The sequence below is a fragment of the Centroberyx gerrardi genome, chromosome 23, assembly GCF_048128805.1.
Source record: "Centroberyx gerrardi isolate f3 chromosome 23, fCenGer3.hap1.cur.20231027, whole genome shotgun sequence".
Lineage (NCBI taxonomy): Eukaryota > Metazoa > Chordata > Actinopteri > Beryciformes > Berycidae > Centroberyx > Centroberyx gerrardi.
Genome location: NC_136019.1, coordinates 15,337,980 through 15,351,101, shown reverse-complemented (window position 1 = coordinate 15,351,101; position 13,122 = coordinate 15,337,980). Strand labels below are relative to the sequence as shown.

At 41.9% G+C, this 13,122-nt stretch overlaps 1 protein-coding gene across 2 annotated transcripts in view; it reads right to left on the bottom strand.

Annotated features, from left to right (window-relative positions):
• Positions 1 to 5,008: 5,008 nt before the first annotated feature.
• plcb3 (phospholipase C, beta 3 (phosphatidylinositol-specific)) overlaps positions 5,009 to 13,122 on the bottom strand; it is a 194,893-nt gene continuing 186,779 nt past the window's right edge. The window contains exons 34-36 of one of the 2 annotated variants that reach the window (XR_013507987.1): positions 12,486 to 12,572; positions 7,918 to 11,428; positions 5,009 to 7,877 (exon numbers count right to left, since the gene is read on the bottom strand). Coding sequence is in view for 1 of the 2 variants with exons in the window: in XM_078291756.1 (XP_078147882.1) it covers positions 11,117 to 11,428; positions 12,486 to 12,572 (399 nt within the window). In the remaining variant the exon portion in view is untranslated. Of the gene's footprint in view, positions 11,429 to 12,485; positions 12,573 to 13,122 lie in introns of both variants that reach the window. The other variant, XM_078291756.1, reaches the window with a different exon arrangement.

Below are 13,122 nucleotides of genomic sequence, written 5' to 3'. Positions count from 1 at the left end.
TCTCTGCACATTGAGACAGAAAATACACGTTGCATTCATTTGGAGAAACATCAACAATATCTACCTTTTAGAAAGGAAAACATGGAGAGTGATTTCCATCTTGGTGAGCCACATGTATTTATAATTTTATTATTTAACAGGAAAAGATTAGTACAGAGGATTTTGCTGAACAGACAAACAAGAGACAGTCAGGATAGACTAGTTGTTTGTGTTGAAGGATTTGCATTTGTGTCCAGTTCTTCCTTAGTTTGATTTACATTGTAAATGGACAGTTAGATTTGTTGTTGAAACAAAACTATGATGAAAGGCATAAGATGAAGCTGTGATGAAGCATGTTGACCTTGAATGAAGCTACATCAGGTGGCCTTATGGTTATTTGATTATTAAGATGTTGCCATTGCATTTCTTTAGCATCCATGCAAATAGTCGCTCGACTCAATGCCCTTAATGACGATCGCCATGAAAACATCAACTGCATGTTTGTGAAAGTCCTGAATAAGGAGCAGTACCTTTATGCTGAAACCTCTAGTTTCTCTGGAGTTCCTGCTGAGCTCGACTGTGACCTTTCACCTCAGTCTGCTGTTAGTCTTGGCTCCATGATTTGTGGATTTGGGAGCCTCAATATATGGGAACCAATAGTCAGCACAGCTTCATCAGCATACAAACTTCTCTTGGATATGGACAAAGGAGACCTTCCTCCCACAGAGAAAGAGTCTCCTCTCATGACCGAAGACACAGCGTTAGGTAATGCTGGAGCATCCATCCACCCTGCTCAGCATGTTGAGGCTCAGTCCAACCTGCTCCGCCTGGTTGAGGCTCAAATGACTGATGACTTCAAAATCATTGAGAGGTTGAGTCAGCTTCAGCACTCCCCCTTTGGTTTTGACGAAGACTACCACCTGGAGGCAGTTGGAAAGAGATACCTCTGTGCTCCCCCAGGTGACACATCTGGATTTGTGGCTGACTGCTGCTCACCCTGTGGATCCACTCTGGGCTGCCTGGATGAGTGGGAGCCACTGGTCAAATCCCACTTTGACTTGGAGAAGGAGGGATTTGGTGAGGAGTTCCTCTACGCTTCATCACATTTCTCTAGATTTGTAGTTTACTGCTCCCCACAGCATGGGCTGACTCTGGACCAGCTTGACAAATGGGAACCTGTTGTCAGCAGCAATGATTCTCACCTGATGCAGTTCCTCTCAGTCCTCCTGGAGGAGGAGGAACTTGGTGAAAAGCACATGAATGCTTCCTCAACAGTGAGTTCTACATTTAAGGCTGCCTGTGCTGCACACCATGCCCCTACTCAAGATCATCTTGATGAATGGGAGCCAATCGTCAAAGCTGATTCCAAACTGATGCTGTTCCTCCAGGACTTGGAGAAGGAGGATGAACAATGTCCTTTTATCTTCAAGAGGGAAACGTTCAGCTCTTGTGCACAGATTGAGGCCGCTGCTGAAAGCTCTTTCACCGTCCTGCATCAACCTGAATGTTGTGAGGGAACAAAAGTCACTGTCCTCTCTGCTGGACCTGACAATAACTCCACCTCAGAGGAGGCTCTCCCCGTCTCTCTTGCTGAATACACCCTGATCCACCTGCTTCAGGAAGGATCAACCAACCTGCTTCAGGAGTCCCAGGCTCCAGACATCCAGGTTGAGATCAAAGCTCCACCAAGCCTTGAGATTGAAACTGTAAAGGACACCAAGGATCTGTCCGGTCTGACCCTGGAAAAGACACTTCCACCCGTCCAACTGGTCGAACCTACAGGACCTCAGAGCTCCGGTGCCAAAGACAGCCTGTCAACAAAACCAAAGAAGAAGAAGCATGGCTTCTTTTCTTGGCTATCCCGCATATTCCGGGGGAAGAACAACAAAACTGCAGACAACATGGCTGCAACAGCAGAGACGTCGCTCCAACAGACCTGCCAGACAGAAGCAGATGAGCCAAAGTCCTGCTTGACTGCCCTCTCACCTGCAGTCCACTTCTGAACTGCTGTCATCTTCCTGTCCACTTTACACAATTGAACAACTGAATCATTTTATTTGAATACACTTATTTGCACACTACTGTTATATTGTCTTTGCGCATTTCTTCAAAACACACCTTTATTCCTGCAGTTATGGGTAACCTGTAGCCTAAAGCTACTATTACTAACAATATAATCAATATTTATTCTAAATGTGGCTGTTTTTTCACTGAGAGTCCATTTTGTTTTTAATATACCACGTTTTCTGTAAAAAAAAAAAAAAAAAAAAAAATTATTATTATGGTAACTAGGGACTACAGGGAACAAGCACCGATAACATTTGTTTTGTCCCCCCTAATTACATTATTGTACCCTGTAATTATTTTTTAAGTATGCAGTAATTACAAAAATAGTTACACCACAACTACCTTATAGATCTCTCATAATTACAAAATTGTTACCCCTGAATTCCTGGACTTCTTCTGCTGTTGTTACCCTGTAACTACAGCATTGTTATTTTATTAGTACTCCATAATTACAAACTAGTTACACCATAATTAGCGGGCTGTAAAATAAAGCGTTACCGGAAAGGTTGCCAGATGATGGTTAAGAAGAAAAGAACATGATTTGAACAGAGAGAAGAGGAAGAGAAGGGGGGTAAAGTTAGAGACAGGGTAGAGGAAAAGTGAGGATAAGAGAGAGGGAGATGATTGGAAAGAAAATGATGAGTTGGAGAAAGAGAGAGGAGAGAGAGGTGGATGACAAAAAGAAGGCAGGATGGGAGAGAAAACGGGGAGAAGAGAGAAGAAGAAAGGGGAGGAGAATGGGAGCAAGAGCTAGGCTAGTAAGTAATCAGATTACACTAATTTGATTGCAAAAAGTCACCTGTATTCCATTACAGTTATTGAGAAAAACATAGAAATCAGATTACATGTTTCAAAAGGTAAGTGATTAGATAAGACAATTTGTTTGTGATATTATGGACATTTAACATTTTGAAACAACGCTTGTTTCTGATCTGTACTGCCGAACAAATTGCCTTTTCTCCCTAGAAACACATTGCATTAGTGATTACTGAGAATCTGAAGCAGGTAAATCAGTAATCTGTAACCTTTCCACCCCTGCAGAGTAGCGAGGGATGAGAGAGAGAGAGAGAGAGAGGGGGAGGATGAGATGAGGACGAGTGCAAGAGCGAGGGAGAAAACACAAGTGGAAGAGGAAGGGATGAGAGAGAGAGAGAGAGAGAGAGGATCAAGCTGTCGTCTGGACCATAAGCTGCTCAGACGAGTCATAAAAAGGAGTGTGAAATGATTGGTGACTGTGTGTGTGTGTGTGTGTGTGTGTGTGTGTGTGAGAGAGATGGTGTGTGTGTGTGTGTGTGTGTGGGGGGGGGGGCATGACGCATTTTTTAAATGGTTAACCTCGCAGCAGCGTACAGTGTGACTCGCTCTCTTTGCTGAGTAAGTGTGTGTGTGTGAATACGATGCCTACTGTACAATCCACTTATTGATAGCGGCTGTATCAAACTGTAGAGTGTGTGTGTGTGTGTGTGTGTGTGTGTGTAGCCCGTCTGGCAGTGTGTTGCTGTTGTCACACTTCTGCTGCTGTCAGAAGCAGATGCAAAACAGTCCTTGAGAGCATGTGTGTGTCTGTGCATGTAAATGTGTGTGTGTGTGTGTGTGTGTGTGTGTGTGTGTGTGTGTGTGTCTGCTTAGTCGTCATCCTGTCAATCGATGAGACAAAGCCGCCTGCGGACTACAGATTGATGGGAGGGACACACACGCACACACACACACATACTCCAAAAATATAAATACACATACACATACACATACACACACTGACTGCCTCTGAGGTACAGCTGTACAGCTGAGTGTTGATGTTCATTCACACATAAAGTAGCCATGGAAACTCTGATAATTAAACATAAACATAAACATAAACATTCCACCTTGCTTTTAGATTTAGTTTTTATGGTTTGCCTGTTTTATCAGATAGCCTAGTATATATTGGAGTGAAAAGAAGGAGAGAGAGAGAGAGAGAGAGAGAGAGAGAGAGAGAGAGAGAGAGAGAGAGAGAGAGAGAGACATGCTTAGATGTAATAAGACTGAAATCTATAACATTACATGATATGTCTGACTGAATCCCTATCTATCCAGTCTAGTGTTGACACACTGTATGCTCCTTCACACATAAAACGACTCCTGTAGAGGGGAATGGCTTGGAGCTGGGCTCTCACATAATGATACATCAGAGCAATAACACATAAGCAGCATTTTGAGGCAATGAAAAAATTTCAATAGAATAATGACCAGCCGGATTTTTCTTGACATTTTTGTTCTTTTAAGCTCACTAAATTATCCACATTAATCCAGCTCCTGTCTAAAGCCAGTTGTTCATGTATCATGGTCCTAATACCTGTCCCAAGACTTGACAGGACCAAATATCACTGCATCTCCTTCAGTCTGAAGTGGATATTTAATGTTTAAGATCGGCTATTTTGTGAAAGGCGTATGCTGCTATCTGTTCTGATAAATTTCTCTCCTTCATATGGATGTTGTTTTCTTATAATAATAATGTGATACTTTATTGATCCCTGTAGGGAAATCCTCTTCCAGCCCAGGAGCTGGTAGGGATTCAGTGTCTTGCTCAAGGACACTTCAGCAGGGCGAATGCTTTGCTGTCATGACGTCTTGAACCCGTGTCCTCTGATTGAAGCGATTTGTCTCCCTACTGTCTGCACCACCCTACTGCCAATAACGTCTCTGAATTAGAGGGGGGGAAAAGAGTGGAAAGAAAAGCTTTGCCTTAAAAACGAGCCAATGTCAAATCCAATCAACTCGAAACACATTAGACAGCAAAGAGTGGTGAATAATAGAAACTTTCCATTACAAATGAATGGGAGTTAAGTGGAAGTTAAGATGGAAGTTAAGACCAAAATGCTGCAGCAAAATAAAGTATTGAAGAAACTGCAGAAATGACCTAATTAATGCATGTAACACTTATATAAAGCATCTCAGTCAGAAAGAAACCAAGAAACAGCCGAGGTTCAGCTCTGTAAGACAAAGTCGGGTATTTATTATTGGATGTTCAGTTATACACTTTATATTAATTATGAAGGAACAATAAAATATTACATCTGGATCTTTGTATAGTATTCCCTTTAACTCCGCCGGTCATATACACTACATATACAGTGTCAAGAAAGCTCACTATATAGCTTGTCTAATCTATATTGCATGCTTCCTTTCTCCCACTCTCTCCCTCCTCTAATAATGAATTGTCCAAACATTGCTTTCACTTTTAATTTGTCAAAAAGTAAAAGATGGTCTCATGATTGAGTGAAACTGAAAGGAAGGAAGGGGGGAGAGAGAGAGAGAGAGAGAGAGAGAGATGACATCCAGAAGGCCTTAGGGTGGGCCTGAGGGAGAGAGTCGGACCAAATGTCTAATAAGAGTGAAGTCGAGGAGAAAGTGTGTGTATGTGTGTGTGTGTGTAATGCTGAAGTGAGCATAGCGTCTAATGGTATAGTGCTGTAATTGTGTCAGAGTATATTAAAAGTATGATATTGTGAGAGTGTGTATGTGTGTGTCTGTGTGTTTAAATGTGCGTTTTCAACATAAGCAGGGCAGAAAGAACAGGCTAACGCTCAAGGCTAACAAGAATCCGCCCCCAGGCTCCATTCTGGCGGGTAGGAAACTAGCTAACGGCGTTAGCATGCCGACTGTGCCTCTCTCTCCTCTCTCTGTGTCAAAGCAGTACAGTCCAAAGTCTGAGCACATAGGAAAGTGAACTAAAGCTGGTCTTTTTGTTGTTGTCGAACATGGAGGCCAGTAAAGACCCAGAATCAAAAGCTGATAACTAATTATTTTGCCTCATACTCATCTTTTAAAGGACTACACTGAATTTTTTGGGAGTTAGGCCCATTGGTCACCTTACCCAATATGTGACGAGATGATTGGCACCAAAATCATCTCTGTGTCTCTGGCAGATAGTCGTCCGGTGCACAAGCTAACGCTTTAGCATACAGTATGTTAAGTAATTGTAGGCGGTTAGCATTATCTAAAGTATGAAGATAGGCCTTTTAGTAATCCAAAGTTCATTCTGTGGCCTGTAGATTCATAACTTGTGAAAGCAAAGTCTCAATCTTCATCATTAGTGAAGTCCATTACGAATCAACAGCGCAAAAACTTTAGCTGTCTAGCTAACTTTGCTAACTTTCTTCTGAAAGTTCTGCTCCAAATCTCGCAGGAAAAGAGATATTCTGCTATTGAATGTAGCAAAAAAAAAAAAACGCTAGTCACCCATCTACAGAAGTATCTACCAGATTCACAGAGATGATTTTGGCGCAAATCCTCTTTTCATATATTGGGTAAGATGACCAATGGGCCAAACTTCCAAAAACACCATATTAGACTGTACAGCAGATGATTCAACAGCAAGAAAAAGACTTGAACTTTATCTCACAGTCCCAACACACTACTGAGCTATTGACTGTAGCTACATAAATGAATCCAGCAGTTCCACCTGTGAACGGTCTTGTTTTGTAATCTTTGTCTTGTGTGTTTCAGATCTCTGCACCTACCTCTAAAATTAAAGCCACTGGCAGCTATCTAGAAACAACAACCTGTGTTTCTACAGTAGAGTAAGAGCCTACAGACCAGGGCAAAAAGCATTTGAACCACTAGTGGTTTCTGAGATTTTTCATTTTCTTATATATTTTCTTAATAACTTTACACATGAGAATTATATTTTTCTTATGGTTCTCTTCAATTACACGTTTCCTATCCCATGAGCACCTGTGGAGTTTGTTTGAAACTGCAATGCACTCCATGTCCTGTTGTTGCTTTGAGGTTTCATCGGACTTCCTAGCAAAACTTGTGCTTTGTGAGGAAACATTACTCTTGCCAGGCAAGTCGTGACCTTGGATTTCTAAGGTTCTAGCTGACATTTTGGTAAAGAATGAGTTATTTATACAATGTAACTCTAGAATCAGGTCTTTACATGAGGCTGAAGTCAGGTTTTGACTGATTACAAAACATCTTAAATTAATTCGGCTCTATGGAATGTGATGACTTTTAAAGCCCGATGTATAAAGCTTTTCTGAATGTCGGTAGAACCGAATAATTCCAAGCTCAAGTGCAAATAAAGCCTTCCCCGTGTCTTTGCTTCTCTTCAAATATTCAAAATGTGCTCAACCACTCTTTTGCCCGGGTCCAGTACCTACTAAAAATAAACAACTAACTTTAGACGAAGGTAAAAATCGTTGGAAAGTGGTTGTATTGGTGTCCAGGTCACAGGGAAAGGAAAGCTTTTACAAACATTAAAAAAAACACACAGAAGAGAATGATAAAAGTGCATTAACAACATAAAGACTTTCTCAGCTGAAAGGGGGTTATCTTACATCCCGTTATTGAAAAAAAAAAAAAGGGCTATTTCACCCCAAAAATACACAATAAAACTCTGAGTACCTAGTTATAATGTACAAGTCAGATTCAAAGACAACAGGCTAGAAGTGTTATTTTAAATACTTGAGATGGGCTTGATTTTGGTTAACTTTAGCAGGGTTCACACATTCAACGGCGTCGTCGTTGGTTCTGCTGCCTGGGAGGATCGCATGGACTTTTTGGCAAATAAGCCTTTTGATTTATATTGCAGTGGGAGATTGGTAGCAGCTTCACCTCTGGGTGCACAATAATTAGTTTACTACAGTACATATAGACCCTTTAGCTGTTGGTGTACAAAATGAGACAGCATAGCAACATCTCAACAGGATTTACATACACACTGTTGCACTCTGTACTGGACATCCAGAGGGGAAATTGCTCACAATCTTCTCATTGCACAACATTAAGAACTTAGGAAAGTGGCAACCACACTAGCTTCCTACTGGTCATCTATGGGCTAAAAACACTGGCTACAAAAAAGATGTGTGAGCTTTCTTTTTGGAGTCCAACCTGGATGCCAGTTCTTGAGAAACCCTGTTGCAGGACGAAGCAGAGCTCCATGAAACTTACAAACTGCATTTTGAATGGTTGATCTGACATCAGGTTTGGCTGGACACTCTCTCTTGGCTAATCTGATTTAAAGTCATATTTTTCCACACAAACATGGCTTTGAGGCATTGAGGAAACGACAGTCACTAGTGACACCACAAAGAAAGTTTACAGACCGCCGGTTGTTCTAGCAACTGGCGCAGACGCCTCTTTCCACCGACAACTTAAATAAATCACTCATAACAAAAGAAAAAGTTAAAAGTTGTTAAAATACCATTTTAAATAGATGATGATTCTGATGATAATGGTGTACAAGGGGTGTATGTGGAGGGGGGGGGGGTAATCAGACAGACAGGCAGCCAGTGCTTATTGAAGGAGGAAGATGGGAGGATGAGGAGAGGGGGAGAGGGGACTTGTTTTATTATCTTTCACTTCCTAGCAAGCGGTTGAATCTCATCCAAAGAAAAAACTGTCCACCTCTACTTCTAAAAAACAGTCACTATCCCGTCGTTCCTCATCCTTCCCTCCTCCCTCTCTCTCCAGCACTTGTGGTCAGTAGTAAAATTCATGTGAAACTAAACGTATACACAGAATACATATACACAGAGACCCATCATTATACCCCTCATACTGGAAAAAAAAGAAAGAAAACTTTTGAACATTTTGCTGAGCTTAGGAAAAACATAGCTATCCAGTAATGGATGAAAACAGAGCAAACGAAATGCGAAATGCAAACAAGAAGCTTTGACAGACAGAAAAGGCAGATAATTAAGTTAAAGTACCATTTGGTTTGTGTGCCACAATCTTATACGTCTGATATTTTGGTTTGTGTGGAATATTGTAGCACGCTGTATGAACTGTGCAGTATATTTTAAAAGGACATATTCCCCCTAAAATAGAATTTACATAGCTTATTCCTATGACTGTAGACAATTCAATCTAGACTTTAGTCTCTACTAAAGCTGGAAACAGGAGAGCCAAAGTGTTTTTTTTAATGGCTGCATTAGGCAATTTTGCACATTGGCCAGAGATAACTGTTTGAATTTTGAGGCTTTGATATCCAGAAATGTCAGTAAACTGCACACTCCTCGGACCTAAATGTCTTCTTATTAGTGTCTAGTGTAGCAGAGTCCAGCTTTCTCTGGAGGGAAGTTCTGATTGGTCACTTGCTGTGTGTAAGATGGATGATTTTTACATAGAAATCTTGCCTTGTGCAGCTTTAAATCATCAGGAATAATGATTGAACTGTCTATTATCACAGGAAGAAAATATGTGAACTGTATCCTAGAGCTACAGTATATGATCTCTTTCACCAGGGTGTGAAAGTGGAAAGCCAAGTGCACCAACGCACTCACTCACACACGCACACACACACACACACACACACACACACACACACACAAAGACACAGGCGTCGAGCAAACACTTTCCATTTAGTAGGAGGCATTACAGTCCCAAAAAAGCAGATGTCTTCTCATGAGATTAACCTCTGACACACCCACACATACCCTTGCAGAGTTCGGTAATCTCTGATTTTTGGAAAATTATTAAGATTCCTCTCTAAAGTGTGTGTTGGTGTGTTTTTCAAACAGAGAGTGGATTGGATGGAGCAGGGATTTTAAAGACTTATTCACTTTGACCTTCATCCTGGAGAGTTTTAGCCTCTGAATCAATATGTTGTGTGTGTGTGTACTGTCCGTGTGTTGACACCACTCTCATGGACGCATAGTACAGTGTGCTCTTTGGTACATAGTGTCCATGATTATCTGTGTGCATGTGTGTGCGTGTGAGTGAGTGAGTGAGTGAGTGAGTGAGTGAGTGAGTGAGTGAGAGAGAGAGAGAGAGAGATGTCTGCTTACACACACGCCTCTAGAAAGTCAAAGTGTTGCATCACTCTCTCTTCTTTGCTCAAACATACACACACACACACACACACACACACACACACACAGTAGTGTGTCCAGATGGGTGATTCCTGACCCTGGATTCTGATTGGAGGTTAAAGGCCAGAGACTTATCCTGACCAATGACGCTGCAAAGCCTGGCTAGACAGGGCGTGTGTGTGTGTGTGTGTGTGTGTGTGTGTGTGTGTCATAGGATAACCTGGCTGAGCGACTGAACAAACCGCCAGCCATTGATTAAAACACACAGTTAAGACAGCAGCACCCCTTGCTGGCCAGCTATTGCCATTACAACTACAACTTTAGATTTTTAAAATCTTTAAAACTTTAAAAATTCAAACCGCTTTTTCCTTAATTTTGCCTCTTTGGTGCTAATTTCTGATTATAAAAGCCTTTTCTCCAACCTTCATAATTTTTGGTTGCTAGAGTAAAATTCTCAAACTGTAGAACTGAAATTTCTTGAAAGTTTCCTCTCTGGGTTTTGATCTTTATGACAGAGTGGAGAAGACATGTGGTTTCCTTGATTGCAGAAGTATTCTGCAATCAATCATTTGTAGCATACAGAGGCTATGTTCTACATAGTTCCCCATATATTTATAGGTCCAACCCATGAAAAAGCAATGCGAATGGTCAAATGTTGTGTAAACTCATAAAAAAAAAAGAACTGAGAATCACTTGGACCAATCATATGTGAGGAATCACATCGGCCCAGGCTGTATGTTACGAATAATTAAAATACTTCCTTAACCGAGTCAACCACATGACTTGCAGTTCTCAAAAAATCAAAGCCTGAACCAAGAAACACAGTGTGTACCAAACATTTCTCCCACCTGCCTATTCTTCCCTACACATTTTAAAGCTTTCCATTACAACAAAGAGAGTCAAAGAGGTTAAAGCGGAGTTAGCTGAATGCTGATTGGCCGGAAGAAAATGAGAATGATGGAAAGAAAACATTATGAAAGGGTATAAAATGTTAAAAGCAACAGGCAAAAAAGACGAGGAAACGTTAAAAAAAGAGTTGGTTTTGACTCATGGAATCGTCCAACGAGACACATGATGTATAGTCTGACAAAAAAACATCAACGGCAAAATAAAAAACAAAAATAAAGCTCTGTAGACAAGAACAAGTGATAAAAAAAGAAACAAAAAAGAATAAAATTAGTTAAAGTAAATACCCCATATCATTACTATCCCACATTATTATCATTATAGACCCCAGTTGAGTGTATGCGTTTTTTTCTTTTTTACATGGATTCATTTTAACTGAACGACATCTCGGCCTCTGATAGGACGGGGGTGGTGGACGAGGAAGTGGAGTCGGCCAGTGAGGCGGTGCTATTGTCCAGGCTCCTGTTCCACCCGCTCCGATTGGGCGTGGAGGGGAACGAGGGCGTGGAGCAGTTGGAGGGCGGGCCCGAGCTGGAGCTGGGGCTGCTGTGATTGGACGAGGGCGAGAAGAGGGCGTCGCTGCGGAGGCCTTTGCTCTGGAGTTCCGCCTGCAGGTACTGGCAGATTTCCTCCGGCAGGTGCTGAAACTCCGCCTCCAGATCCCTCTCCAACTGGGACTGGAGCTGCAGAGAGACCGGTGAGACGGGAAGAGAGACAAGAAATGATAGAGAAATGTTAAAAATATCTCGTTTTCATGGTTGAGTCTCAAAACTTCAGATTGTTGTTGTGATATGTAAACACCTCATGACTCATTTGAGTTCCTGGAAAGACAGGGAAAGTGTGATTGGGGAAAGTGAATGAGTAACGCTGCATTCACACTAGAAAAACCTGCAGCCTTAACTGTATTTTATGCTGATAATGAGGGTCACAGGATGTTCACTTTGTCTCCATAATGACCAGCTGCCACTATCAGCAGAAAGTACTTATGTCCAAATCTCAAACACTAAGCAGAAACTCCCACAGCACAGCCAATGTGCTCCACACCGACTCTTTATCATCAGAGCAACAACTACTACTGGCTTTTCTACCCATACTCTCTCCATTTCCACTCTGGTTGCTGCTGTCATACACTGTCAGCCTCTTCTTCATTGTGAGTAGTCGGCTCACAAAAGAAGTGGTCAATGTCATTCCTCTAAAAAGTTGAACCGTTCGACTTTAGAAAGCCCTGCACTCTGCCTAAAAAAAAAACTGAGACGGGGTGCCTTTCCAAAGCAGCTGTTCCCCACTGACTTTCATGTATAAAAGGCACTGGCAGTCTGAAACAGGCTGAACAGTGTGAACGTGCACTCTGCCTTCCCTCAACAGCTACCATCCAGGTGCACTGGAAAGCTCCCGGCTGTGAATGTGAAACTGTATGAAAAAAACTGAAGGATTACTTGATCTTCTATGGGTTGAGAGAATTCTACAACCGTTGGGCTTATAAAATGTTTAAACTAAACTAGAAATGCTGAAAACAAGGCTGTTTTTCTTGGCGCCTGAAAAGTTGACATTTTGGACACAAGGTTTTCACCTGCCAGCAGCATTATGTATATGTGTTTGTATGCACACATGATAAGGGCCTCACTACTATTGAGGTAATTCAAATGCTAGCTCTTGACTGGGAAAAATAACAGTACTTCAAGCAGTATGAATGTGTGTGTGTGTGTGTGTGTGTGTGTGTGTGTGTGTGTGTGGGCTCACCACTGGATGGTCCTCGTCTATGTGTTGCAGCACTTCCCTCTGTTTCAGCATCAGCTTGTCCTGTCTCCTGGTCTGGGCCTCCTCCAACTGGGGTGGGAGGAAAGAAGGGAGGGAGGGAGGGAGGGAGGGAGGGAGGGAGGAAGATTTAGGAAGGAGGTATGGACAGGATGAAGATTTAGGAAAGGGGAAGGAAGAAAGAAAGGACAGGAGGAAGATTTAGGAAGGGAGAAGGAAGGAAGAAAGGACAGGAGGAAGATTTAGGAAGGGGGAAGGAAGGAAGAAAGAAAGGACAGGAGGAAGATTTAGGAAGGAGGTAAAGAAGGACGAAAGGATGGAGGAAGATTTAGGAGGAGGGAAGGAAGGAAGAAAGGATAAGAGGAAGATTTAGGAAGGAGATAAGGAAGAAAGACAGGATAAGAGGAATATTTAGGAAGCAGGCAATTAAGAAAGAAAGGATAATAGGAAGATTTAAGGAGGTAACGACGAAAGACAGAGTAGCAGTGATAGTGGGATAGAAAGAAAGGAGGATGAGGAGAAGTAGATAGGTGGCGAACAGCAGAATGAGGAGGGGAGAATGGAGGGATTAAGTGGAAGCAGGGAAGAAAAGAAAATATGAGAGGGATATAAAGAGTCATGG